Source organism: Aspergillus uvarum, assembly GCF_003184745.1.
Source record: "Aspergillus uvarum CBS 121591 unplaced genomic scaffold BO82scaffold_50, whole genome shotgun sequence".
NCBI lineage: Eukaryota > Fungi > Ascomycota > Eurotiomycetes > Eurotiales > Aspergillaceae > Aspergillus > Aspergillus uvarum.
Genome location: NW_020291347.1, coordinates 39,147 through 65,367, shown reverse-complemented (window position 1 = coordinate 65,367; position 26,221 = coordinate 39,147). Strand labels below are relative to the sequence as shown.

Sequence of the window (26,221 nt, the reverse complement as noted above, 5' to 3'; positions counted from 1 at the left end):
GTGCATCCTGTCAAATATTTCCACCGTTTTCTAAGCTTATATGATGGCATTTGCCTCAAAACATCATGCTACCACCTATCACCTATTCGCCTGGTCTTGTTCTCACCGCCTGTTGATCCGTTTATGCCATTCCTGGGTGCCCCCCTCTGATTTGAATGTCCTCACTGGCACTGCAGTTTCTTCCCCATTCTCGATGATGATGATGATGATGATGATGATGATGATAACGATTATCATCCGCAACATAAAATCCAAAGCTCGAGACTCATAATCGAGGCGAATTCCCCTTTTCCTGCCGCACTTATTGACCCTTATTTCCAAGCCTTCACCAATTGGTCCAATGAAAGGGCAACGGCATCAGCCGCTAATCGGACGCCATCACGACCTCGACTGCACACTAAGAGGAACGGCTTGCTTAGTGAAAGAAAGATCACCACAACGATCATCTCGCCTCAAAACGTTAAGCACTTAGCGCTCACGTGATGCCGACCGATATCTTTCTCTGTCACACCCGCTCTTGTGGTTGCTCTTCCACCAATCTCACCACTCTGGTGATCAGACAACCTCAGCCATACAAGCCACTGCACCTCATGGACCCTTCTACATCAGCCACAACCACTGTCAGAAAGGGTAAACCAAGGCAGAAGCGATGGGCTCCTAGAACAAGAACAGGCTGTATCACTTGCAAGTACGGTGCAACTCAACCCGGTAATCCCGCACAGTCGCATATGCCACGTACGCTGACACTTGAACTTGACAGAATTCGTCGCATCAAATGTGATGAGGCCAAACCAAAGTAAGACGTACAAAACCGCACCTTGAGCAGTCTGGTCTGATCCCCAGTGTGTCCATAGTTGCCAGAAATGCGTGTCGACCGGACGGCGCTGCGACGGGTACGAGCCGATCCGCCCGCCGCCTCATTTGATGCTAATGCCGTCTGCCTGGGATTTTATCTCCGACGATTCCACCGAACTCGACAACTTCTCATTCTTCCAGTCCGTGACCACCTCCACCCTGGCCGAGTTTTTCGATCCCGGATTCTGGTCCAATCAACTGTTGCGGTTCGCCCACCATTATCCGGCCCTGTGGCACGGCATGACCGCTCTAGCCTGCCTGCACCGGGACTATGTCGGTCAGGATGTTCGCTTCACTCCAGCGGGAGAGAGGGAGATTCGCAGCAAGAAATTTGCTTTGAAACAGTACAACAAATCGATCCAGGCGCTGTCCGAATTGTGCTCCAAGCCGGTTCTGAGCCTCGAGGATCGCATCGTGGTGCTAGCCACCTGTGCAATCTTCTCGTCGATGTGCGTTTTGCAAAGCCTGCAGCATCAGGCCTACATGCACATTCGCAATGGCCTGAAGATTATCTCCGAATGGGAGGTTGACTACCAGGAAGTGACCGTGTGCGGAGACTACGTGGCTGCCAGCATGTTGGTCCTGATCTTCACCCGGCTCGACTCCCAGGTCATCCCCTATATGTTTGCCTGCGCCGAATCAAAGACTTGGATCGACCGTCAGGTAGTCCCGTTGTATGCGCACGCCACATTCCTGACTCTCTTCGACGCCTATGTAGCCATCGAAGCCATCTACAATGGTGTGATACGGCTGGTGTGGAAGTTCAACAAACGGGGCGCGGACTATTGCTCTATTCCTGTCGCAGACCGCGAGGCACAGCTCCAACTTCTACAAGCGTGGGACAACCAACTGGACATTGTGCTAGAAACGATGCCGGCGGATGCCCGGGACTCCAAAGCCGTGGATCTACTGATGGTGCGCCGGACGCTTGCCGGACTCTTCTACCATGTTGACCTCAGTCCCGGCGAATTGGCATCCGATTCTCATCTTGCAGAGAGTGTGCAGCTCGTGGAGCGGGTGGCGCGGATTCTGGGAGATGTGGGCGACGGCCATCTGCAGCGCATCAAGGCAGCGTACACTCTCGAGACTGGGATTGTAGAGCCTCTGTTCTGGGTGGCTGTCCGCTGTCGCGAGCCGCAGGTCCGACATCGAGCGCTCAGGCTACTTCGTCAGTATCCCCGCCGGGAGGGCATCTGCGACGGCGTTGTGGCGGCGCGGACCGTTGAAAAGGTGATCGAGATCGAGGAGACGGGTTGTCCCCGAGCACGGGGCGATCCAAATAAAGCGAGTCCCTGTACCGATGGGCAATGGGTGTGTGAGAACCACCGCGTCACGACGTGGGACTTTGTTTTGCAGTCTGAAAGCCAGGTCGCCGTTATGTACAAGACTGTCGAGGACTTTGCTCTCGACCGCCCGGGGACAAGAGTGCTTTATTCGTGGTGGTGATTCACCACATTTGGGCGCTGCCTTGGCGATTATCAAATAAATATATTGATAGCTTACCTTGGTTCGTGGGTCTTCGCCTAGAGTCAAGGCTTGACTTCGCACTGTTCTTGGATGATAAATTGCCATCGAGATATTCAAGCCTGTGTGAGGCTTATTCGAAGCCCTACAATACTATGAACACCTCAAGAATCACCACCACTCAAATTCACGTTCCTCTTCCTTTGCAGTCGACATACCATAAGTATTCTATCCTGTCTTCTGCATTGCTCCAAAAACAGACGGCTTTTTCATTTGTTTAGACCATGGATGCAAACTACCTGACTCCCGCCCTCGCCTACAAGATATATCACGCAACCTTCACACCACTTATGCATGTGCGGTAGCGTGACAAGGATTAAAGCAGGGAAACAAAATCACGGATGAATCCTTGACCCCGGTCGGAGAGTTTTCATTTGAAGAGTAGTCTACGCGAGCGGTGATCTACAGGGGCGGGCCTCAAAATTTCGCCGTCCGAAACGCTTCCACCTCGGCAAGCCAACAGCCAAGCCCTGCTTGTGAACATGGCTAAAGATCGACATTGACCGAAGGACGTTGGTCCCTGACTATATTTCGAGCCTTATCTAGGGTCTGGCCAGTCGGAAGTGAACCAAGCAGGGTCTGCGAATGAACCTCCCGTCTGTTTCGGCCTCTGGTGGAATACGAAATGGATACGGAGTAGGGCCGTGGCTCAACCCAATTTCAGGACGGTCGGATTCAATGATATTTAGCACAGCTGCTTCAGCACCAGGAATGCTCTCAGGAACAAGACCTCCCCAGCCAACACCATAATCATGCGCTCGGTAGCCCTACTGCTGGCTGTCGCCCTCCCCCTCCTAGCAGCGAGCACTGCCAACAGCGACGCAGTAGCCGTGTGCGAGTACCTGCATACCACCTACCCCCAATACACCGTCTGGGATCCCACCGGCCCCGATGCCCTTCAGACCTTCTGGAATCAATCCTACTATACCAACGCGGTGACCGAGTACTGGAACGGGGTCAACGCGGAGCACCGACCCGCGTGCACCTTCTTCCCCGCCAACGCGCAGCAAGTGGCCGTCGCGGTGCAGCAGCTGAACCAACATCCGGACGCCCCCTTTGCCCTCAAATCCGGCGGCCACAACTTCAACGTCGGCTACTCCAGCACCAACGGCGGCGTGCTGATCTCTTTCCACGAGAACCTCTCCTCCACCACCCGCAACCCCGACGGACAGACCTTCGACATCGGGCCCGGCGCTCGCTGGGGGGATGTCTACGCCGTTGCCGAAAAGACCAACCAAGTGCTAGTCGGCGGTCGACTGGCCAACATCGGAGTGGCGGGCTTCACTCTCGGCGGCGGGTTGTCCTACTACTCCGCTCAATACGTACTGCCCCTTGCCCCAAAACCCCGTCGCACTCGCTGTGCTCCCACAGACCCCAAACTAACCCAATCCTAGGGCCTGACCTGCGACAACGTCGTCAACTACGAGGTGGTCCTTCCGAACGCGACCATCGTCAACGCCAACCGCACCTCCCACCCGGACCTCTGGTGGGCCCTGCGCGGGGGCGGCAACCGCTTCGGGATCGTCACCAAATTCACCTTCCAAGCGCACCCCCTAGGGGATGCTGGCAAGATCTGGGGCGGAATCAAGGTGTACACGGCGGACAAACGCGCCGCCATCTTTGAAGCCCTGGCGGAGTTCATCCGGGACTACCCGGACGCCAAAGCGGCGGTAATCCCGACCTTCGACTTCGGGCTGCCCGGCGCCCTGATCTCCAACCCAATGCTGTTCTTCTTCTACGACGGCCGCACGCCCAGCGAGGGGGCCTTCGCGGGACTGGACAAGATCGAAGCGCTGATCGACGGCACCAAGACGACAACGTACACCGAGCTGACCAACCAGGCGGGCGGGGCCAAGATCTACGGGATCAAGGCCGCCGCGCGAGTGAATACCTTCCCCAACCTCGATCCCAAGAATATGTCCACCCTGCTGGAGGCGCATTGGTCGACGTACCAGGCCATGATCCGGAATGACTCCTCTCGGGATCTCGATATTCAGATCGGGACGTTCACGCCGCAGCCGCTGTCCGTGCGCATTGCGAACGCCTCGCAGGCGCGCGGCGGGAATGCCCTCGGCTTGGACCCGCGCCACGGCGACCGGTTCTGGGTCGAGAATGATCTGATCTGGGTCAATGAGCATTGCAACGAGGCGTGTCCCGGGTATTTGCGGGAGGTCGCGGATCGCGTGAACGTTGTGTTCAATGAGACGCTGCGTGGGGCGAGGCCCACGAATTACATGGCTGGAGATGTGGATTTTGTTTCGTAAGTTTCGCCTTCACGGGCAGTCTGTGGGCATTGAAAAAGATACTAACGTGATTCATTGAATGATGCAGGGTCAATCCGTTGTTCATGAACGATGCGGCGGATTATCAGGATGTGTATGCCAGCTACGGGGCGGAGAACCAGGTGCGGCTGGAGCGGATCGCCAAGGCGTATGATCCCAACAGGTTTATGTTTCGGCAAGGGGGGTGGAAGTTTTGAGCCGTGGTGAGGCTTTGGTTGGGATCATTGTGCATTAGGTCTAGTCAATCTTGATTTCTGCCCTCGTGACGAAAGATAGCCCAGGCCATGAGGGTGAGAATGAATGGATCCTGCTAGGGCTTTGAGATTACATACACTTTCACTGTTCATTCTCATTTAGTTGCTAGCCATGGTGAAAGACTTGGTCGAAGAACGGCGACAGCAGCACAGTGAGCTCGATCGTGCTGCACGGGAACTTCGATGCTAAGCCCGAGGTGGATCTGGGTGGGGAACGGAGGTGGAAGATGCGGTCGCCGATCCTCTCGAATCCTCCGGATCAGACGATCTTTTTTGACGACGTGGCCCGAGCGGGATGTGCTTTCCGTGATGTTTTCCGTGTCGAGTCGGTGGGTCAGAAGGGAGGATGCAGAGCGGTTGGTGGAGCGGTTTTATTGATATATTTTGATCTGCGATTTGTGGGTGCGCATGTTCTTGGTGGATAGAGGAGTCAGTCTTGGGGGTCTTTATCCCTTTTCTAGTGGCATATGTATGAGGACAGTAAATTCAACCCAGGTTTGAATACTTTATAACATAGTTAATGGCATGAAACTGAAATACTATCAAGAGACAACCTCTTCACGCAAGATAACATGCTCCTATCCTTTGCATCTTCCTGGCAATTTCTGGAGTGACAGAATTGAATTTACGATGGGAATCTCGGAAGCTTTACCGAGCATGAGTATCTAAAATGTGATCAAGCCCTCAGCCGTCATCTTAGTGGAGATTTGAGGGTTCCCGGTGGCACTTGTGAGCCCACCTATAGGGCTGTCTTTCGTCGTGCGCTTTACGAGGATTGAAAAGGGGGAGAGGATGGGTTATATTTGCTTCTGGAGATTGATCAAATATAAATGAATCTAACAAACTTCCCCGTACACAAGCAAGTATCTGATCGAGGAGATAAGCAGGTGTAGCCGTAGTCTGGAAGAAAAATACAAGCGGAAGTGGACGCTGTATGTGGAGCAACTGCATAAGCGTGGAAGCATGTAATATCTTAGTACTTTGGCTAGCGCCACCCCTAGGCTACTGGCCATGACATGTCCATGTAGAAACTGCTTTTCCCGCACTTGACCTTCGCGTTATCAGGGATTCCGCGACGAGGATCCTTTATGGAACTGAGCTAGTAGCATACAGAGTACTAATGTACAGTACAGTACGTTTGACCAGCCCGAATTTAGCTGAATGTCGACAAAGTCATGAGCCGCTTACGCTTACCCCTGTGTTCATTTGTGTCCACACGGTTGCACGTCCGTCTCCCTTCTTCAACCCCCCCTCGCCCTTCTCTCCAATAAGTTGGTCTCCACCACACACATATACATATACATTTGCTCTTCCGACAATTTGCCATGAACACGCCTGACGGGCACTCTCACTTGAGCCAAAGCACGGTCTTTGTGACCGGTGGATCCGGGGGCCTCGCCAGCCGGATCCTTCAACTCTTCGCGGAGCGTGGCTGCGAGTATCTCCACTCCCTAAATCTCCGACAACCATCCTACTATCTCTCCGGAGTGAACTATTACACCGGAGACCTGAACGACGCCAACACGATACGCCAGCTCTTTGCAAAGGTGCGACCCAAGATCGTCCATCCACACCGCCAGCCCGAAATTCGACGCCCCAAGCCCCATCCTCTGCAAAGTGAACATAAAAGGCACGCGAGCACTCCTCCACTTCGCGCAAGAATCAGGCACTCAATGCTTCGTGTACAGCAGCTCCGCCAGCATCATCAGCGACGCCCAGACCGATCTGATCCACACCGACGAGACCTTCCCCGTGCTTCTCGAGCAGAGCCAACAGCCGGAAGTCTACGTCTACACCAAGGCCCTCGCGGAGTTGTACGTCCTGTTCCAGAACCAGCGCCCAGCGCTGGCGTGCCTCCAACCCCTTCCTGACCTGCGCGATCCGACCTTCGGGCATCTTCGGCGTTGGCGACCTCGTCGTGCTCCCGGGCATCCTGGACGCGTATTTCCTCGGCCAGACCAGGTGGCAGATTGGCGAAAATCGGAATCGCCTTGACTTTACCGAGAATACAAACGTCGCGCACGCGCATTATCTGGCGGGCCGCGGAGCTGCTGGCCCAAGTTGAGAAAGTTCACGACACGCCAGATGATCAGGATGATGATGACGACAAGACAAAGGTAGATGGGGAGGCCTTTTTCATCACCAACGATGAGACGCGCTGCTTCTGGGACTTCACGCGGCTGGTGTGGCAGTTCGCGTGGGATACAACGCGGCGCGAGCAGGTGTGGGTGATCCCCCGGTCGTGGGCACTGGGCCTGGACCAGCCTCCGCTGACCGGAACCAGAGTGCGGCTCAGCTGTATGACGCGGTATTTTTGCATCGATACAGCGAAGACGCGGCTTGGATATCGGCCGGTTGTGAGGCTGGAGGAGGGACTGAAGCGCGCGGTGAAGGACTGTTTGAGTCGGCGGGCTGCTGAGGACGAGGGCTTGAAGAAACGTTCTTGAAAATATGGTTTCCTGAAAAAAGGTAGCGCGCGGGACTGTGCCTTTCATATAAGCTGATATAGATAGGAGAGTTCTTCGTGAATATTGATTCCGAGCCGATCCGGGGCTTGAGGAAGGGGTTGTATTCTACTGCGTTGGAGAAATATCCATGAGGATGACGCGTAGGACTACCATACCAAACAGTCTGAAAACCACAAATCATAGCATAATTGGCCCTTGACTACGTCCTGTCCTAGGGTCGATCCAGATACCTATTCCCCTCTAACACACACCCACAAAAGCAATATTCTTAAGCAGGCAAAACCCAGGTCGTCACCGACTCCTCGGGCACATTCCCACTCCACACCGCGCCCGACCCCAACGTCACCGTCACATACACATCATTTCCAAAGGTATTCTGGATCACCACTGTGCGCGACCCGTCCGGATTCACTGACGCCACCGACTGCACGCCGCCCCCGTTGTCATACGTGTAACTGCCCGTGCCGCTCACCACCACCGCCCCGGGGGGCATGAACTTGCTAAACTGCGCCATCATGTAATACGCCGTGTTCAGCGTGTAGCTCGTGGCGCTGTTCACCGTGACCAGCCCGTGACAGGTGGCGCACCCTCCCGAGGACAGGTGTGGCCCGTCGTTGGCGTCGGTGCCCAGCGTCCACGCCATGACACCCGCGGCGTAGTTCTGCAGCGGGCCCATCGTGAAATCCGCGGCTTGGTGCCACGCCCCGGATGCGGGCGTCCAGCATTCCGTCATGTATTGTTCGGTGTTTGGGTTTGAGGCGTGAAAGCTGGAGAGGACGGTCCAGTCAACGTTGCTGGCGTAGCAGTGCCAGGCGACTGCGGGGACGTAGGCACTGGCGCCGCTGGAGAGGATGGTTTGCGGGTAGCTTGGGACGTCTTCATGCTTGTTAGTGAGCGGTGGTGGGAAGGGGGATTGGGGAGGTAGGGTTAGGGGGCAAGTACCAGTATTGTGGTCGTAGGCCCAGACCTTTGTGTCGAGGCCCGCTTGCGCCAAGGCGGGACCTACGTATCTCTCGATCAGATCTGCGGACTCGTATGCATACACATACATGGTCGGATAACCCGCTTGGCTGTTCAGAGGCTCGTTCTGGATGGTGATCGCATCGATCGGCGCTCCCAGGTTGGTGTACGCTTGGATGTATTTCACAAAGTACTGCGCGAAGGCGGCGGCGTAGCCCGTGCTGCCTGTGCCGCCGCTGGCCAGGTACCCGTCGTTCAGGTTGTTGTTGGTCGTGCTGCCGTCGATGACGCTGTTGAGTTTCATCCACCCCGGCGGGCTCCAAGAAGAGCCCAGAATCGTGAGGCTGGACTGCAGGGTCTTCATCGTGGCGAGGAGCTTAGCCATGGCGGTGCCTCGATCGCCCAAGTTGAACCCGGTCAACGACGGGTCGGCGGCATTGTTGTTGTCATCGTAGGTGTAGGCTGGGTCGCCGGAGAGGTCGGATGCGCCGATGGTGTGTCGCATCAGAGCGAAATTCGCGCCGTCAGTAGTCATCAGCTCATTCAGCAGCTGTTGGAGCGTGGCTTGGTTCAGGGTGTTGAAGGATGTCACGGTCGCGTCGGTGACGGCCGCCCCGAAGCCATTGATGGTCTGCCGGTGGCCGGACGTGGTGTCGTCGACAGTGAACTTCCAGGTAGACGCAGAGCCGGGACTGCCGTTGCCTTGCACGGGGGCAGCGATGGAGCTGAGTTTGTAATTGCCCGCCGAGTTGGAGCTGTATGCGGCGGCCTCGGTGGCGCGTTTTCCGCCGACTGCGGCGTGGCCGACGGCAATGAAGCCGGCCAAGGCACCTAGGTTGACAAGCATTATGGTGGTGACTTGCTTAATCTGTATGCTCTCGAATCGTGCAGACTGGGTGGTGAGACCCTGGAGATAAATAAGCAGCTGGAATGCAAGGGGTGGTGGTGATTGTCTCCACAACTGACTCGCTTCTTGGCATTGGCTGTTTCATAACCAATCCTGCTATGCCCCAAGTGTTGGTTGGTAGCATTGGGGGCCGACAGAAGAGCCAGTCATCATGTCCCAGGTGCTGCACAGCCTACTCAGCAGGACTCAAGTAGTTCAGGGTCGATCGGGAGTTGCCTTTTTGGGAGAGTGATCCCTGACCATGGACCTGTTGACGAAATGAAAGGGGCCATCTTTGCCTGTCTGGGATGCGATCGAAGGCGGGGGGGATAGCTTATTCGGCCGTCCGTCGGAGCTGACTTTCAGATTATAGTCCCTTCTGATAAGCCTTTTGGGAAGCTGCTGAAAAAAACACTCTCAGTGTGTTGCCTTGGCCCTCGTATAGTGGCGATTGACAAGCAAGAGGCTTTCAAGATGGTCTAGTACATCTGGCTGCAATTCAGTGCTCGAGACCCGATAAATTTCCGCTAGCGGGTCTTGAGGACGAATTAGCGACAGACATGTTTGCCATGATTTACGCAACAACTGGATTGAGCTCGTATAGACACTACTATGGTCATAAGCCAGAGTATGAGGGAGAGGAAACAGTGAAAAGATATGACCAAGAGTATTGAGATGCTGAAGAAATTGAAGTGTTCGAGTGTCGGAGACATTGAGCGTGCCTGCCAAGCCTGACCGGCGGCAGATACCGAGGCTAAACACTGTAAAGTTATCTTATCTACACGTGACCATAATCAAAGCACCGATTCGGGGGATAAAACAGTACATGTCAGGCAGGTGACAGACACAGTGACCAGTCTAGAGTCTCAAGAATACACTGGTACTTGTTGTCATTAGGCGCAATGCACCTTGATACTGTCTAGCTGAGTTTCTGAGTGGGAGTATTCTTTCACCACTGTGTTCCCGTTGGCCTCAAAGCAAGGACGACTCATGATGACACAAAAGCAGCTTGGCAACTCGTCCATCGTCACGATGAAACCGAACGGAATAAACCAATACATGGTGTTCAACCCATCGTATCAAACGAATATCAGTACCGAGCTCGTCGGAGAGGGTCTTGCCAGCGCATTTCAACCCTCCTGGTTCCCGATGGAGAGTGGATTGCTTTCGAACTGGGTGCCTGATTTGAGGAAAGAACGAGCATGAAAGCTTACGTTGCCTGGGCTACTGCCAACGGCTCTTATTTACCATGAGAAGATTACTGAGCTCACGGTCAATTCGGGGTTCCCAAGTTATTCTCACGACGGCTGGTACTTTGTCTTCCGCGAATGGGCTAACGGAGTGCCTGACGGTCTTCGCCTGATGAACCTGACGACCAGAAAAATATAACAGTGTCGACTAATGGATGGGATAATCTGCCCAGGTTGTCACCCGACGGAGAGTTGATCGTCTTCACACGTCGGACTTCGAAGGCGGACTTCGAAGTCTGCACAATCCGCCCTGACGGGACAGACCTGCAGGTTCTCACAAGTAGCGAGGCTAATGATGCTCATGCGCTGTGGACAGCGGATGGGGGCATTCTGTACTCTAGCGGCATGTTTGAATTTTAAGATGAAGCTGTGACGTACGACAACATATTCCAACCATACGGACAGATCATGGTGATGGATAAGGACGGTCCGAACAAGAGGGTGCTGACGGATAGCAAGTGCGAGGACTCGATGCCCATCTATCTTCCCAATGAGCTGCTGGAGGGAGTCTAAGGCTGCGGATATTTAGAACAGCCTTTGGATACTCGGATATTTCAAACAGGCTTGGGATATATGAAGTAAGGTGCGGTTATTTGTTCGGGTATTAAGAGTAGGAAGAGGGTTCTTTTTTCCTGTCCAAAGTAGTGAAAGGTTGCATGTTGTGAGGGTGGCGGAGAATGCGGAGATTGCGGAGAATGCGGACTGCGAAGACGAAATCAACGTGTCATGTGACCCTCCGCCGGAGCTCGGCCTTGATCGCCTGCCTTGAAGCCCCAGGCATGCAGCACGCCACTGCCCGTGCATATCTTGTTATCACAACGGCTTTCGCCCTTGTTCCCTTTTCCTCCCTCAGCCATCAGCATCAATCCCCGATGTTCTTCCTCGGCATTACCCCAGCTCATCTGTGTAGTTTACCCCTGAGTCCCCTGACTAATGCACGTAATATCAGCCCACGTAACCCCCTGCATGGGTTCTCGGTGTGTATTTCTCCGTGACCCCCTCATTTCCCCGCTCGTTGCTTAATCTAATTTTGATTATTCCAAGTCTGCACCAATCGCTTCCGTCAGAATCCGAGGCTAGAGCCTGCATGATGTCTATAGCCTGAAGACCAGGATGAGCCCACCAAACGGAGGAAATTGCCCTTGCTCTCGGCAATACTGTCAGTATCCACCATGGCACCGGAGCTCAAGGGGAGAGATAATGGCTATAGATACTTAAAGCCGAGTGCACGGTTGCAGAACGAGATTTTCTTAGTACCTGACAGTTTCAGCGTATACTCACCATGAAGCTTTGGTCGTCCTTGCTGCTCGGGGCGAGTCTGCTCACCGGGTCTCGGGCAACTACCGACGGTCTAACAGACCTGGTGTCCTGGGATCCGTATAGTTTGTCCGTGAATGGCAACCGGCTCTTTGTTTTCTCGGGCGAATTTGCCTATCCGAGACTTCCTGTGCCCGAACTATGGCTTGATATCTTCCAGAAGATGCGTGCCAATGGATTCAACGCAGCCAGGTGTGTGAACACAACTACTTTCAGAATCGGGCCCCCTGATTCAATCGCAGTGACAATCCAATATTGAGACTGATAACGATGTAGTGTTTATCTTTTCTGGAACTTTCACTCGCCTGTCAATGGAACCTTCGATTTCGAGACTGGCGCCCATAACATCCAGCGTCTGTTCGATTATGCTCAGGAGGCTGGAATCTATCTTATTGCCCGGTAAGCCGTCGGAGTAAGTTTCACTAATAATACAAAGCTCATCATCGATGCAGACCAGGGCCCTATGATAATGCTGAAATCAGCGGAGGCGGCCTGGCCCTCCACCTGAGCGATGGCAGCGGGGGCTCACTGCGCACGGGCGACGCCACATACACGGCAGCGTGGCAACCGTGGGTGGAAGAGATTGGCAAGATCATTGCAGCCAACTCCATCACCAATGGCGGACCGGTCATTCTTAACCAGATTGAAAACGAGCTGCAGGAAACGACCCACAGCGCCAGTAACACTTTGGTCCAGTATATGATTAAGTTGGAGGATGCCTTTCGGGCCGCCGGTGTCGATGTCCCCTTCACCCACAACGAAAAGGGAATGCGGTCGGAGAGTTGGTCCACGGACTACGAAGACGTTGGTGGTGCAGTGAACGTCTACGGTCTGGACTCCTATCCTGGTGGTCTCAGTTGTACTAACGAAGCCACCGGTTTCAATGTCGTCCGCACCTACTACCAATGGTTCCAGAACTACAGTTACACCCAGCCCAGTTATATCCCCGAGTTTGAGGGAGGGTGGTTCTCTGCTTGGGGGGCATCTTCCTTCTATGACACCTGCACGAGCGAGCTTAGCCCGCAGTTTGCGGATGTGTACTACAAGAACAACATCGGCCAGAAGATTACGCTTCAAAGCATCTACATGACCTATGGTGGTACGAACTGGGGTCATCTAGCAGCCCCAGTTGTCTACACCTCCTGTGAGTTACTTCGTGCCCATCGAAAGGGACAGCGATGCTGACCAGATATAGATGACTACAGCGCTCCATTGAGCGAGAGCAGAGTGGTCCGGGACAAGATGAGCCAAACCAAGCTTATTGGTCTATACACAAGAGTGTCGACCGGACTGCTTACCGCCGACATGGAGGGCAACGGAACAGGCTACACATCCAGCACATCTGCATATACCTGGGTGCTCCGGGACTCGCAATCAGATGGCGGGTTCTACGTTGTGCAGCAAGCGACAACCTCTTCACGCAGTTCCCTGACCTTTGATCTGGACGTGACAACCTCCGCGGGCAACATTACATTGACCGACATCAACCTCGATGGACGACAAAGCAAGATCATCTCCACCGACTACCCACTGGGTCATAGTACGCTTCTGTACGTGTCTACTGATATCGCCACTTACGGAACCTTTGGTGACACCGACGTGGTTGTGCTCTACTCCCGGGTTGGTCAAACTGCGTCCTTTGCGTTCAAAAATCCCGGCCGCCTCAACTTCACAGAGTACGGGTCATCCGTCAATCTGACTCAGAGCTCCGGAAACTCAACCACGCCATCGTACACCTACACCCAGGCCAGTGGTACCAGTGTCGTTCAATTCTCAAACAAGACGATCTTCTACCTTCTGGACACCGATACGGCATTCCGCTTCTGGGCACCACCGACCACAAATGACCCTTACGTGACTGCTGACCAACACATATTTGTCATTGGGCCCTACCTGGTCCGCAACGCCTCTGTCGACGGAAGTGTTGTCAATCTCATTGGAGACAACGACAACACAACTACCATTGAGGTCTTTGCTGGCTCATCGGTGAACACCGTAAAATGGAATGGCAAGCGCATTTCCGTGACCAAAACCGCCTATGGCAGTCTGGTCGGATCCATTGACGGGGCCTCCAGCACGATCTCCCTGCCCGCTCTCAGTGGCTGGAAGGTCAAGAACTCGCTGCCCGAGCTTGAATCCGACTACGATGACTCGAACTGGACTGTGTGCAACAAGACTACAACCCTGAGCCCCGTGCAGCCCTCTACTTTGCCTGTTCTCTATGCGTCCGATTATGGCTACTACACTGGTATCAAGATCTACCGAGGACGCTTTGATGGCGCAAATGTTACCGGCGCCAGCCTTACCGCTCAGGGGGGTGTGGGCTTTGGGTGGAATGTTTGGCTGAATGGTGATTTGGTTGCTACCCTGCCGGGCGATGCTTCCGCCACCTCATCAATCGCGACTTTGGACTTCAGCAACCAGACGCTCAAGGATACGGACAACCTTCTCACTGTCGTGGTATGTTCACCGTCCACTTCTCCTTTTGAGGATTTCATGCTAATCCTGTTACCATAGATCGACTATACCGGTCACGATGAAACCTCCACAGCGAAGGGCGTTGAAAACCCTCGTGGCCTTCTCGCTGCGACACTGACTGGTGGAAACTTTACTAGCTGGAAGATCCAGGGCAATGCTGGAGGAGCTGCCGGTATGTCCCCTCGCGCATTCCCTAGACGGTCTATAGAGAATCTAATAATATGTTAGGAGCTTATGAGCTGGACCCCGTCCGTGCCCCAATGAACGAAGGCGGACTGCTAGCCGAACGCCAGGGCTGGCATCTTCCGGGCTATAAGGCCCAGTCATCGGATGGCTGGACTTCAGGATCTCCGCTCGATGGACTGAACAAATCTGGTAAGTCTTACCTTTTTACTTTGGATAGTGAATGGGTGAAGTAGAATACTAACTCTGGATAGGCGTCGCATTCTACCTGACCACATTCACACTCAATCTGCCTAAGAGCTACGACGTCCCACTTGGCATCCGCTTCACCTCCCCATCCACCGTCAACCCCGTTCGCATCCAGCTGTTCATCAACGGCTACCAATACGGCAAGTATGTCCCGTACCTGGGACCCCAGACTACGTTCCCAGTTCCCCCTGGCATCATCAACAACCGGGACAAGAATACCATCGGTCTGAGCGTGTGGGCCCAGACTGATGAGGGTGCCGCCTTGGAGAACATTGAGCTTGTCACCTATGGTGCCTACGCGAGTGGGTTCGATGCTGGGTCGGGCACGAGTTTTGATATGAACGGTGCAAAGCTGGGGTACCAGCCTGAGTGGACAGAGGCTCGGTTGAAGTATACTTAGGAGATTGCGTGTATTTGAGATTGGTGTTGAGATGGAATCCGGGTAGTCTGAATGCACTGCGCCTTTCTTGATTTAATTCGAGTGAATATTTTAGCAGTGTTTATTTCGTTATAATATCGATAACTTCTCAATTATCTCTCCTCTCCATTTCTAGTCTACAACCCATCCATCAATGATTCCGATCCCATGTTACTCCTCCTCTACCAATATCCACTCGTCGTAACTCAGTATTTCACTTTCCTCTAGCAGCTTACCTCACTCCTCATCCAGCGCAAACCGATCCAAGAACCTGAAAGTATACAAGCCCTCCAACACCTCCGCGGCCAATCCCGTCGTATTCGCCTCGACATACACCCCATCCCTCCCGACCTCAATGCCGGCCATCTTCAACGCCCGCTTGCCACTCCCCACCGCACCAACCGGCTTGCCATACCGGAACGCATCAGCAAGGATCTGCCCCGGCCGACCAGGAGGATACAGGGTCGTCGCATTGCCCGTGGCAAACAGCCCCTCCACCCCATCGGCCACAACCACCGCGTCAAACCCAGAGGCGTCAGACAGCGCATACGTAGAATTCACGCCCTCAGCCCACACCTCCGCCACCACCTCAACGTCGACCCCATGCACCGCCAGCATACTCGCCAACTCCGCCCCCAAGCGCAGCGACCCCTCCACCTTGGTCGAGGCCAAAACCCCGACCGACAACCCCTCAACACTGAGCAACCTCTCGCCAAACGTCCCGACATTCACCGTCTTATTCGCCGTATAATACCGGCCCTCGGGCTCCGGCGCCTCCAACCCCAACCCCCTGGCCACCCTGCTCGCCAGCCCATGATCCACGCGATTCAGCTGCGCGACCACATTCCGTCGAACCTGGGGACTCGTCACCTTCGAATTCTCAAACACAATCGCATTGACCACCATCTGCTGCTCCGCCGGCACCAACGAGTTCCAGAACACGGCTGGCTGGGACCAGTGATCCGCGAAGGTGGGGCTGGGCTCGCGCACGAGATGGCCGCCGACGTAACGGTAGGGGGAAGTGAAGAACCCATTCCCGGTGGTCTGGTTCGCCTGGCGCGGGGCGGTGTCGCTGCCCATTGTGTTGGGCGTGTACGCCCAGTTGTTGGTGGGGATCTGCTGCTGGCCGAACCCGTCGCGGTTGTTGTTGTGGACGGGTTTCCGGGGTCGGTTCACGGGCAGCTGCTCGAAGTTGGGTCCCCCGTGGCGGTTCACTTGCGTGTCGAGGTAGGAGAAGAGTCGGCCTTGGAGGAGGGGGTCCTCCGTGAAGTCGATGCCGCGGACTATGTGGCCGGGTTGGAACTGGGGAGGGTATTCTTGTTAGTTGGGGGTGCTGGGAGAGGCTAAGGAGATGGAGGATGGGTAGAGGGAGAGGGGTAAAGGGAGGGACGTACGCCGACTTGTTCCACTTCAGCAAAGTAGTTGGTCGGATTGGCATTGAGCTCCATCACGCCCAGTGGGGTGAAGGGGACGAGGTCTTCGGGGACGAACTTGGTCGGGTCGAGCAGGTCGAAGCCGAAGCGCAGCATGTCGGATTCGTCCATGATTTGGGCGCCCAGCTTTGTGGATGTTAGTTGTGCTGAATACTGGGGGTGCCTTGCAGAAAAGAAACATACCTCCCACTTGGGGTACCGGCCGTTCGCAATGGCATCGTGCAGATCCTGCCGGTGGAAGTCACTGTTCTTGCCGGCCGTGGCCTGGGCTTCGTCCCACACCAGACTGGCCACCCCCTGCAGGGAGCGCCACCGGTACCGGACCACCTTGCTGGTGCCGTTGGCCGTCACAAAGCGGAAACTGTGCACGCCATAGCCGTTCATGTGGCGGTACGAGCGCGGGATGCCGTGGCCGGACATCAGCCACAGGGCGCTGTGCAGCGCCGTGCTCTGCTGGCTGAAGAAGTCCCAGGCTGAGGTGTGTGCTGTCGCCGCCTGCGGGATCTCGTTGTGCGGCATGGGCTTGATCGCGTGGACGAGGTCGGGGAATTGGATGGCGTCCTGAATGAAGAAGGGGGCGATGTTGACGCCGACGATATCTATGATGGGTGCCTACGTTAGTGTTCATGTCTCAGGAGCGGGCGAGTGTGGTGCTCTGGCATACCGTAATTGCCTTCGTCTGTGTAGAACCGGCAAGCGTGGCCGTGAACATCCCGCGCGGTATCAACACTACCTCGGAACCCGACCACGGTCGAGAAGCGACAGAACATGGGAGTTTCCTTGTCGGCGGCACTGAGGAAATCGGCAGCAGTCACGTTGGAGAAGTCGCCGTACGATCGGAAGGTACCGTACGCACCGGCACCACGTGCGTGCACCACTCGTTCGGGAACCTATGGAAGCAAGAATATTGTAAGTTGAGAAAGACACCAAAGGTCAAATCAGGTAGATGTCTCTCACTCGCTCATGATCGAAGCGTTGCAGCTTCTGCCGGAAGATAAAGTCCTCAAGAAGGGTTGGCCCTCTGTGTCCAGCCTTCAGACTCCATTGATCCGAGATCGGGGTACCAAAGTCGGTGGTCATATAGCTGTCAGTATCGTTGAGGTAGAGCGACTGATCGATGGGCTGCTCGACGACCTCGATCGTGTCAGTTGGGTTGTCCGCTCGCTCGGTGAAACGAGTGGCAGTTCCCATCTCGCCGGACAGAAACGGGCATTGCGCCCCAGCGAGGCCAGCAACAGCTGCCAAAAGCCAAAGATGGCGCATTATGTTGCAAAGAGGGTGGGAGTCCAATTCTGTGAGCCCTTCTGCGTAATTGTCGCTTGGATGACTATGAGATGGATCCCCTGCAACCACCTTTATATTTGTCTTCGGATGGACTTGAGTGGGCAGATCAGACACCTTAGTTAAGCTGGCGATTCCAGACTCGGTTTTCAATAATCAACCCAAAACTGTTTGGCATTGGCAGCGCATCACAACCTGTTTGGGCGAAGAGGATCCACTCTCCTCGCTCCATTCTTGCGACCGACACAGTCATGGGTGGCACGACAATGGGTGTAGGCTACATCGTATGAGACAGCACAAGGTAGTTGGAAAGCACGGACGCCAGTTCGAAGGTTATGGAAAGCTTTCTGAGAGCAGGAAATCGGGCTGAACATGGCGAGGTTACCCAGCCTGGGAGATATCAAGTTGGTGTTGCCGGCAATAACAACGACAAGTATACCGCGCAAACAGCCGAGCGAAGCCAAGTGAACAGACAACTGTGTATGGGCGGCCATGCAGCACAGTACTGTACCTGGTCAAGATCATGGTCTAGCCACCAATGCTTGGTAAGGGCGAATTGGATTGGGTGGGTTAAGTTAGGGCTGGGAACGCCCGACTGGGGCGGGTGCTTGGTAATCCCAACGACCTCGACCGTTCCCCGGGATCCACTGTTGTCCAAGGAACCTAATCGCCGCAATTGTCACCTTCCCATGCTTTATTCAGCCACCAAACTGTGCCGAATGGATCATTTCAACTCCATGCGACCTTACTGGATGGAATTTCTGCGCTCTCTGGGCGGTCAGCCATAATGGTCTGATCTGCTCCACTCAGAAAAGCCCGATTTCCAAGGCAATCGATTAATTTCAGCGGCTTGAGGCTTTCTATCATAACCTGCAGTCGTTTTGCCGAGGAATCCAGAATGCGGCGTGATGCAGATTTCTGACTGCCAACGAGTCTACCTTCCTGGCGAGTGATGGTGTGGGATATATCATTTTCTTGGCACCGCTGGCAAGACGATGCATCCATCGGAGGCGCTGATCTTTATGAAAGACCGCAATGGACTGTCTCATGAAGGTTTCACGTGTATGAAGATCCTCACTGTGATGCTTTTGCTTTTCCTCCTCGTATACTGTTAAGCAAATTTGTTGAATTTCCTAATGATGGGTGAAGTGAAATTCTGGCACGCTCATTCGGTCGACAGGACATGCATTTTAACCTAGAAAGAGCCATCAGGTGCTGCTGATGTCATGTTTGATCTCCTTAGTCAAACCTTTTCTACAAATTTCATTCTGGATCTTCCACATTCAGCACTCAAAGTGCATCTTCTGGAACATACAACAGGCGCAGTATTCTAGAGTGACCTTTGGCTGCCATCCTTGCGTGGACTGAGCCATCAATATTTAGTTTGAGCATATGCACAAGCATCTTGTCGAATCTAGACAACTCACAGTTTCGCCAGCGTAGAACACAGCTTTGTACTTGGAGTCTCTGATAGTGCTCTCAGACATCAAGGAAGTAACCACAACATGTGGTTTTAAATGAAGATGAGGACTATTGATGCTATTCAGGAGTTCTTGGCAGGGAAGGCAATATCAGAAGGCGGTCAGATACCAGCCATTCTGCCATAGGAATCTTACCGCTTCTGTTTCTGGCAAGATATCGGTCCGCTCTTCTCGTTTTGGAAATCTTCTGCGTCAACCAGCTTCCCCAACATTCTAGTGAATGTCTAAGCATTTTCACAAATTAGGAGAGCTTAGTGCCAAAAAAAAAGTTTAATATAAAATGTGAAGTATCTAGATCCCAGGAACGAAGTTCTCCACCTTGACTTTCCAGCTTCGTGGAAAATGCATCCCTTCAGCACCATCCCAACCGCCAGCCATCATCGCCACCGCGAGTAACAACGACGACGAAGCCGGGAAATACGGCGTGGGCACCACGGTCCCCACGGGGTTGCCCACATCATCAAAATGGAAGTTGGGGTGCAGCAGATACGAGATCGCCTCGTCGACGTTCCCCAACCGGACGGCAGTCATCGCCAACATCGGAAAGTCCCATCCGTAAGACTTGGAGAAGTTCCAAGTCTGAGTGATGCGATCCATCGTGGCATTGACGACCGAAACATTGACACCAGTCGTCGGTGGCAAAAGCCCATACACTGCAATCTGACTCGGATGGTCCGACGTATAACTGCTCTCCGTCCACATATCCGGCAGATCTGCGCAGATTGAGTACGCGGTGTCCACGACGGGCAGCGGTGCCAGATTCTCCCGCACGTGCGTCCAGGACTCTGGGACTTCGTGCCCTTGTCGTCTCTTCCAGTCCGAGGCAATTTTCAGTCCGAACCGCCAGTAGGCCAGCTCGAATGTTGGGTTGTAGGTCGAGTTGGGGCTGGTGTTCTCCGAGGACGGATACATCGGCGGGCCGAGGTCATAGACCTGGGTCGTCGCGTTCCACCACGCGTACGACACCATCCAGGTTGCGAGCTCGTTGAGCATTGTGTCCCATTTCTGCAATGTTCCTACGGTTGGCGAGGCTCGATATTCCAGTTCCGCAAAGTACATCGGATGGGGTTGCTGCCAAATCAAAAGGGCATTCTGTGGACCCGGAGCGGAGGCACCAGACGGGTCGCTCATCTTGCCCAAGCGTGCGCCCTCGTATCCCTGGTTCTTTGCGCGCGCAATCGACGATGGCAGGAACCGCTCGTATACCCCGAGACTGCGGTTCAAGATCTCCCATTTGCCCCAGCGGGCCCAGTGCCCGAGGTGCCAGAATACCATCTCCAGATGAAACTTGCCGTACCAGCCGTTGTTCTGCAGGCCGGATTCCTGCGGTGGATCGTGACCCGCACTGTTCACTGCAAGTAGGTACTGCGAGAGGATAATGCGGCGCTGGAGCTCTGCGGCATCTGACGAGTTGGAGCCCGTCAAGTCGACGAAACAGCCGGACTCCCAGTATTGCGCCCACCACTGCGTCGAGGACGTTTCGACGGTTGCAAACGACCTCATGGCTTCGTGAATCGACGGCGTGTACGAAGAGGTGAAAGTGAACTTCCCTCCTTTGCCAGTGGGTTGGAGGAAATAGCGATGCGTTCCATTGATTGCGCCGCGGATATTGCCGCCCTGCTCCCATGCAATGGTATTGTAGTAAGTCGTGCCCCCCAGAGTGTGCTCAACCACTGCCTCTCGCGATGTTGCTCTCTGTAAGCGGGTGGTATGCTCCTCGACCAAACTCCAATTTCCCACAAAGGGAGCCTCGAATTTGTTTGTTCCCGTGGTCAAAGGGTAGTCGAAGAAGACGCTCAGGGAGCCATCCACCAGAAGAGATGACTGCACATCCACAGCCACAGCATCAGAGAAGGGATCTGCAATTGTTCGAACCGAGACAGTCGTCCCATGCAGCTCAAACCTTGAAATCAGGATCCCGCTGTACAAATCCAGGGTCTGCACCGTGTCAGTCACATCCGCTGCCGTGATATTTTTCCCTTGGTATAAGAACCCAGCCCGCCCCAGATTGACCCGATGGGGATTGGCGATGAGCCACTGCGAGATAGCCGCCTCGGCGGGATTCGCGATATCGTAGTTGACCAGGCGGTCGTGCGTCCACCAGTCCATGCCTGTGAAGTCGGAGGGCTCGGTCTGCCCAGCGGTAATGGGCAGCGAGTCGTTGCACCAGCACCACGACGAGAGGATATTGAAGGGCAGTAAGGTCTGTAGTCCGGTTATATCCGCTCCAAAGGCAAAATCCCCGTTGCCGACCTGCATTGGTGTGGTCGTCGACAGGTTTGTGCGCACGGGATTGTACCTGCGGATGACATTTCGGCGGTCGATGGTTCTAGTATTCTCTGTGAGTGCACTCACAGGCTCGAGAAATGATAGGAATCCGAGGCACGCAAAGAGGGCAAAGAAAGGCTTAAGTAGCATTGTTGATATAAGTTGCAAAAGCTTGGGAATAAGTGACGACAACCCATCAGCGGGCCCAAGCTGCAACTGAAACTCGTCAAATTCTTCTTCCTGCCTCTTGCACAATACTGGACGCCTGTAAACCACTTTATAGCTTTATAGATTGTCTTGGAGGGTCGAGTTGTTGCTTCTGGGAACAGACTGCAACCATCTCAACATATGCTCTATGCCGATCGCGGTTCCTCGGCGTAGACATAGCCGAACCCCATTCATATAGCCTGAATATGCACGGTCCTTTCGGAAATGCACGGCATCATTGGTGGAATATTGACCATGTACCCTGCTTCCCCGCAGATGCGCTGCTGATCTGGACTAAAGATGACATCGATTTGTGGGAGTTCTACACATTAACTCTATCTGCCAGAGATGCGTATTCTTTTTCAAACGAGATCTAGCAGCGCCTGCTGACTAGGCAAACGTCCTTAGAAGACCTGTTCTTGCAACCGGAATCGCTTAGAACCCCACATCGTCCGCAGGCATCCAATGTACCGATATAGGCTCATGCTTGCTTCGAATCCGCTCTCCCTTTGACCAGAGCTGGAATGTGAGGTCTGCAGGCCCGACTACGACCTTCACCTCGAACGAGGTCCGCCAGAACGCAGGCTTAGAACTGTACCAATGACGGTTCTTCAGCTTCTTGTCCACATTATCCGTAAAAATGTCCAAGTTGCACACGGTTTGCACCCCCTCTTGGTGCAGACTGCGGGGAAGCTCCCCGGGCATCCGGGTGGACATCACGATCTGGACTTTCCAGGGATCTTTCTCCCTCCCGACGTCTGTTTTGAGGTGGAATTCTTTGGTCACTCCTGTTGAGTCAATGGGGTAGCCCTTGGATGATGGCGAGCGTTAGTCAGTTGGTAGGAACTTAATTTACAGTGAGGCGGATTGCGTACCCGTATCACTAGCCAGTCGATCTGGTCGAGCACATACATCCGGTTGTCACGGGGATCGATCTGGACTCGTTCTCCCAGGTGGAAGTCCTTGCTATAGAGCTTGTTGCAGATGATCCCGTAGCTGACCGGCGCACAGCGGGAGCCGAAGGTGACGACCCCGCGTTTGAGCTGTTGAGTTCTGTCCATGACCAAGCCGTGGACGACGACCAGTTGTCTAAAGAGAATCATGTGAATAGCAACCCAGATGGTTTCGCGTACAAGGGCCACGTACGGCTCATCAGCTGTGAGGACTTGCATTGAGCCACTGAAGGGACCGCGTGTCGTGCCCGACCCACTATACCTCTCATGCAGTCGTTGCCGCACGTACGGCGAGCTGCCTAACCCACCAGACAGAATCAGATATGACTATACAATTCGTTAGTGTCTATAGTCAAGTCCACGGCTCATTCAACCAGCCTACAATCTGGTCGTTGGGATACTGCCCGCGCAGATATTGGATATGCCCGTCCAACAGCCGGCACATCCCCTCGACCTTCGTGTCGAAGCATTTCTGGATGTCCTTCCTGCTGCCTGGTCAGCTACCATAGCTGTCATCATTCGACAGGCACACTTACCAAGCGATCTGCATCTGGCCATCGTATACGTCCGCCTCTGGAAAGTCTGCATTACTTTGCAGAGATGGTACATCGAGCTTGAGCCATGGTGCTATTGTGGCCTCGGTGCCAAAGGCGCATTTGAACCGCTGGAATCGACCGAAGGTCATCCTCCAGGCGGTCGCACTGGGAGATAGACGTAAGTGACCACTGATTCTTTCCAGCCGGTCGCATATGAGATGATAGATTTCTCTATCGATGAACACGGAGCCGATCGGATGTCCTAATGCAATATTAGCCGGAGACGATGGTGAATGCCCTTGCTACGTAACGAATCACCTTCTACATGGCCAAGCTGGGAGAGTCGCGTAGGCTCACTCCGTGCGGAAAGAAGCTTGAGGACATTCACATCCTATAACTCGTGTTGGCCTGCAGATCTGCGACAATATCACTCTGGAACTAAGGGGGTTCATACTGTTGTTCCGCCACCAGAGTCGCAGACCATAATTGTATCATCTTGCTGCGGCCGTTAGCTGAGGGCAACGATTGGAGAAAAAAAGAGTAGGAGCTGACCCGATAGTGCTCATTTCCGGCGTAGACTGCCGCTGCCTCGGCTTCGGTCAACCCAATGCAGGCACGATGGTTGGGATTCTGGACGCCAACGATCTGAGCAAGCAGCCGGCGGGTTTCTTCCACCATGCGCACGTCCTTCCACGTTGTTGGAACGCTGAAGAGGAATTCCACACGCTGCGTGACAAATTGCGGAATAGTGTTGTCGAAATATGACACGACATGCCGGTAGACGCAGCGAATATAGTCTTGGAACCATCGCTGGGCCTCTGCTAAGCTGGGGCCACCGTCCCGGGGATGCTGAGGCGAGAGGTGAAGCTTGAAGAACTCTTTCAACTCCTCTTCTGAGTTGTCTGACTCACACTGAAAGCCCCAAGCCTTGACGGTGGTCTGATCAGAGCTGTACGTGATGCATGTAGGCACTTTGTTCGCCAGCTCTCCCGGCAGCTTGCCCGGCCACCGCTGGATTGTTTTGGGAGGCGGCCAGTCTGGTCCATAGGAATAGGCCACACCTGCTCGACCAGGATTTGGGGCTAATCAGCGTTCTAGACTGCGAGAGTCTGGATGGTTGGGCGCCTACCAGTGTGTGTCATGCCGAAGTCAACCCCTACCACGATGTCCGGTCGCCACTCCTCTTCCTCATGGGCAGAGACCTTCCTTGGGGGCCCGAGGGCCTCAATGTCACTCATAGTCTGACGGAATGAGGGGAATTGCCTTCGATAAGTTTACCTGCAAGAAAAGGAGCTGACGCCTACTCATTAAATTGGGCTGGGAGGTGCAATCTGGTGCCCCGCTTTATTAAATGCGGCTAAAATGTCCGTCCGATTGACTAAACGACGCTATTGCTCGACCATGGCTCGCAACCCTAGCTAGTCTGCCACTTATCCCTGCATTGAACTTCTGCGTTCGATTGAGCAACCTTTAGTCATGATGGGGCGAGGAAGTACTTTAGCGCTCGCTGAGCCCTCTGTCGCCTGGCTTTCTCACACCCATGACCATGGCGGAATCACTGCAACCTCGCCAAGCGCAGACATCCGTGGCAGAGTCACAATCGACCCTTTCAAGCCCTGAGCCTGGATACTACACGAGTTCAGCTATCTCAAGCTCATATTCTGCCTCCTCTAGCACTACCTCTAGCACTACCTCTGGCACTACCTCTGGCACTACCTCTGGCACTACCTCTAGCATTACCCCCTCTGGCACTACACCCTTGGGAACTACCCGTTCACCATCTGCTTCCTCATCAGTGACACCAGTCAAGACTACCTCTTCTTCGGTCTCCCAGCATACTCCGACCGCTACCAGCCATCCAAGCTCAGGTCATGGAGTCAGTAGTGGTGCTTTGGCAGGTGCAGTAGTCGGATCCATTGCTGGAACCGTCATCATCGCCCTCCTCGCCGCTTGGCTCTTTTTCCGGTCCAGACGTAATGCTCCTCGCCGAGCGAGCAATCTTCGAAACCCTGATCGGGATGGCGTAGAACTGGCAAAATCACCAGCGACCGTTCAAGCTCGTCCGATTCCCGCTTTGTTCGCTGTGGGAGCGGAAAAAAGCTCGTCTCTCGACTTGGCTTCATTCATCCCACCACCTGCCGACGATCGAACCGTGAGTTCTCGCATCCAAACCCTTTTCGATCACATCAGCCTGCATGTGGACAACTACTACGCCCCCGACAGTGGCGATAGCGCCCAGCCCTCCGCGGCAGAGATTCAAGAAATGGTTCGATACAATCTTCCATTCCTCTCTGGCCCGCTGGCCGCTACCTTGGCGAACCGTCGCGCCCGACGAGCGGCATTGACCAAAATCCTTGCTCGTACATTGCTAGAGGCTATCCAGCCTGGTGGATCGCTCTATCCACCCTTTCAAGCTACTTACGAGGGAGAAATCGCTCACCCATCCACAGGAGCTGCGGTACCGAGTGACAATGCGGCTTTTGCGTGGCGTATGCTCACGTCCCACCTGCATGCCGAGTACCTCGACACCTCGTCTCCGACGGCACAGAGGAACATCGCTGCTCTTGTGGAAGACTTCTCGCGGACGTTCGCAGCGTTCCATAACCCACAGTTCTCTGATCCGGATGTCCGCCGCCATCTGAGAAGCGTGGTGAAGGAAGCCGCTGATCTGGGTGTCTGGCTGTTCGCTCAGCCGTGCTTCTTCGAGTTTGTCTGGGGGGATGCACAGCCGCAATCCATCGCAACCCTACCAGCAGTGGTCAAGGTCAGCGACGAACAGGGGCAACGACTAGCTACGCCTCAGAAGATAGTGGAGGAAACGATCGCGCAGCTTTGACATTCAACACGAACATCTTGGTAAACTGTATCTAGCTATCATAATTACACCGCACCTGCAAGTCATAGAAGCCCCATTAGCCATACCACATGCATCAACCTC

General features: G+C 54.3%; 9 protein-coding genes across 9 annotated transcripts; 5 read left to right on the top strand and 4 right to left on the bottom strand.

Annotated features, from left to right (window-relative positions):
* Positions 1 to 590: 590 nt before the first annotated feature.
* BO82DRAFT_289833 (Zn(II)2Cys6 transcription factor) lies at positions 591 to 2,301 on the top strand (the record flags this gene model as incomplete). The annotated part of the gene is made up of 3 exons (XM_025631665.1): positions 591 to 688; positions 761 to 796; positions 855 to 2,301. The coding sequence occupies 3 exons, from the start codon at positions 591 to 593 to the stop codon at positions 2,299 to 2,301; spliced, it is 1,581 nt and encodes a 526-aa protein (XP_025489197.1).
* Positions 2,302 to 2,716: 415 nt separating this feature from the next.
* Positions 2,717 to 5,000, top strand: BO82DRAFT_145353 (FAD-binding oxidoreductase). The gene is made up of 3 exons (XM_025630117.1): positions 2,717 to 3,701; positions 3,774 to 4,639; positions 4,711 to 5,000. The coding sequence occupies exons 1-3, from the start codon at positions 3,132 to 3,134 to the stop codon at positions 4,856 to 4,858; spliced, it is 1,584 nt and encodes a 527-aa protein (XP_025489196.1). The 5' UTR covers positions 2,717 to 3,131; the 3' UTR covers positions 4,859 to 5,000.
* Positions 5,001 to 6,240: 1,240 nt separating this feature from the next.
* Positions 6,241 to 7,362, top strand: BO82DRAFT_376724 (C-3 sterol dehydrogenase/C-4 decarboxylase family protein; the record flags this gene model as incomplete). The annotated part of the gene is made up of 4 exons (XM_025637537.1): positions 6,241 to 6,353; positions 6,475 to 6,703; positions 6,759 to 6,929; positions 7,009 to 7,362. The coding sequence occupies 4 exons, from the start codon at positions 6,241 to 6,243 to the stop codon at positions 7,360 to 7,362; spliced, it is 867 nt and encodes a 288-aa protein (XP_025489195.1).
* A 203-nt stretch (positions 7,363 to 7,565) lies between these two features.
* On the bottom strand, positions 7,566 to 9,347 carry BO82DRAFT_316016 (glycoside hydrolase family 30 protein). Its single transcript, XM_025632560.1, has 3 exons — positions 9,310 to 9,347; positions 8,326 to 9,250; positions 7,566 to 8,259 (listed from the first exon to the last, which is right to left on the bottom strand). The coding sequence occupies exons 2-3, from the start codon at positions 9,188 to 9,190 to the stop codon at positions 7,652 to 7,654; spliced, it is 1,473 nt and encodes a 490-aa protein (XP_025489194.1). The 5' UTR covers positions 9,191 to 9,250; positions 9,310 to 9,347; the 3' UTR covers positions 7,566 to 7,651.
* Positions 9,348 to 11,339: 1,992 nt separating this feature from the next.
* BO82DRAFT_316012 (glycoside hydrolase family 35 protein) lies at positions 11,340 to 15,235 on the top strand. Its single transcript, XM_025632559.1, has 8 exons — positions 11,340 to 11,456; positions 11,524 to 11,988; positions 12,073 to 12,195; positions 12,249 to 12,940; positions 12,992 to 14,256; positions 14,314 to 14,446; positions 14,503 to 14,649; positions 14,712 to 15,235. Exons 2-8 carry the CDS (start codon positions 11,762 to 11,764, stop codon positions 15,104 to 15,106), a joined length of 2,982 nt encoding a protein of 993 aa, XP_025489193.1. The 5' UTR covers positions 11,340 to 11,456; positions 11,524 to 11,761; the 3' UTR covers positions 15,107 to 15,235.
* Positions 15,209 to 17,870, bottom strand: BO82DRAFT_394155 (heme-dependent catalase). The gene is made up of 5 exons (XM_025638717.1): positions 17,515 to 17,870; positions 17,222 to 17,447; positions 16,741 to 17,156; positions 16,519 to 16,683; positions 15,209 to 16,426 (listed from the first exon to the last, which is right to left on the bottom strand). Exons 1-5 carry the CDS (start codon positions 17,818 to 17,820, stop codon positions 15,362 to 15,364), a joined length of 2,178 nt encoding a protein of 725 aa, XP_025489192.1. The 5' UTR covers positions 17,821 to 17,870; the 3' UTR covers positions 15,209 to 15,361.
* Positions 17,871 to 19,610: 1,740 nt separating this feature from the next.
* BO82DRAFT_341249 (uncharacterized protein) lies at positions 19,611 to 21,702 on the bottom strand (the record flags this gene model as incomplete). Its single annotated transcript, XM_025633541.1, has 1 exon — positions 19,611 to 21,702. The coding sequence occupies exon 1, from the start codon at positions 21,576 to 21,578 to the stop codon at positions 19,611 to 19,613; it is 1,968 nt and encodes a 655-aa protein (XP_025489191.1). The 5' UTR covers positions 21,579 to 21,702.
* Positions 21,703 to 21,829: 127 nt separating this feature from the next.
* BO82DRAFT_316003 (Hsp70 family protein) lies at positions 21,830 to 24,576 on the bottom strand. The gene is made up of 9 exons (XM_025632558.1): positions 24,413 to 24,576; positions 23,836 to 24,344; positions 23,738 to 23,782; positions 23,602 to 23,674; positions 23,284 to 23,545; positions 23,130 to 23,232; positions 22,941 to 23,074; positions 22,670 to 22,883; positions 21,830 to 22,604 (listed from the first exon to the last, which is right to left on the bottom strand). Exons 1-9 carry the CDS (start codon positions 24,519 to 24,521, stop codon positions 22,230 to 22,232), a joined length of 1,824 nt encoding a protein of 607 aa, XP_025489190.1. The 5' UTR covers positions 24,522 to 24,576; the 3' UTR covers positions 21,830 to 22,229.
* Positions 24,577 to 24,829: 253 nt separating this feature from the next.
* BO82DRAFT_385419 (uncharacterized protein) lies at positions 24,830 to 26,220 on the top strand (the record flags this gene model as incomplete). The annotated part of the gene is made up of 2 exons (XM_025638180.1): positions 24,830 to 24,876; positions 24,958 to 26,220. The coding sequence occupies 2 exons, from the start codon at positions 24,830 to 24,832 to the stop codon at positions 26,117 to 26,119; spliced, it is 1,209 nt and encodes a 402-aa protein (XP_025489189.1). The 3' UTR covers positions 26,120 to 26,220.
* Position 26,221: the final 1 nt, after the last annotated feature.

What these genes read in the sequence shown, in the direction of transcription:
- BO82DRAFT_145353 (XM_025630117.1), top strand. Translation starts at nt 3,132, where the DNA reads ATGCGCTCGGTAGCCCTACTGCTGGCTGTCGCCCTCCCCCTCCTAGCA. An exon ending in CCTACTACTCCGCTCAATAC is followed by an intron (nt 3,702 to 3,773) that starts GTACTGCCCCTT and finishes ACCCAATCCTAG; the next exon opens with GGCCTGACCTGCGACAACGT. An exon ending in GGAGATGTGGATTTTGTTTC is followed by an intron (nt 4,640 to 4,710) that starts GTAAGTTTCGCC and finishes TGAATGATGCAG; the next exon opens with GGTCAATCCGTTGTTCATGA.
- BO82DRAFT_316012 (XM_025632559.1), top strand. Translation starts at nt 11,762, where the DNA reads ATGAAGCTTTGGTCGTCCTTGCTGCTCGGGGCGAGTCTGCTCACCGGG. An exon ending in CCCAGTTGTCTACACCTCCT is followed by an intron (nt 12,941 to 12,991) that starts GTGAGTTACTTC and finishes GACCAGATATAG; the next exon opens with ATGACTACAGCGCTCCATTG. An exon ending in ACAACCTTCTCACTGTCGTG is followed by an intron (nt 14,257 to 14,313) that starts GTATGTTCACCG and finishes CTGTTACCATAG; the next exon opens with ATCGACTATACCGGTCACGA.
- BO82DRAFT_316003 (XM_025632558.1), bottom strand. Translation starts at nt 24,521, where the DNA reads ATGAGTGACATTGAGGCCCTCGGGCCCCCAAGGAAGGTCTCTGCCCAT. An exon ending in CCGGAAATGAGCACTATCGG is followed by an intron (nt 23,783 to 23,835) that starts GTCAGCTCCTAC and finishes TAACGGCCGCAG; the next exon opens with CAAGATGATACAATTATGGT. An exon ending in TCGACTGGCTAGTGATACGG is followed by an intron (nt 22,605 to 22,669) that starts GTACGCAATCCG and finishes CCATCATCCAAG; the next exon opens with GGCTACCCCATTGACTCAAC.
- BO82DRAFT_394155 (XM_025638717.1), bottom strand. Translation starts at nt 17,820, where the DNA reads ATGCGCCATCTTTGGCTTTTGGCAGCTGTTGCTGGCCTCGCTGGGGCG. An exon ending in CACAGACGAAGGCAATTACG is followed by an intron (nt 17,157 to 17,221) that starts GTATGCCAGAGC and finishes CACCCATCATAG; the next exon opens with ATATCGTCGGCGTCAACATC. An exon ending in GCCGGTACCCCAAGTGGGAG is followed by an intron (nt 16,684 to 16,740) that starts GTATGTTTCTTT and finishes ACATCCACAAAG; the next exon opens with CTGGGCGCCCAAATCATGGA.
- BO82DRAFT_316016 (XM_025632560.1), bottom strand. Translation starts at nt 9,190, where the DNA reads ATGCTTGTCAACCTAGGTGCCTTGGCCGGCTTCATTGCCGTCGGCCAC. An exon ending in GGCCTACGACCACAATACTG is followed by an intron (nt 8,260 to 8,325) that starts GTACTTGCCCCC and finishes ACAAGCATGAAG; the next exon opens with ACGTCCCAAGCTACCCGCAA.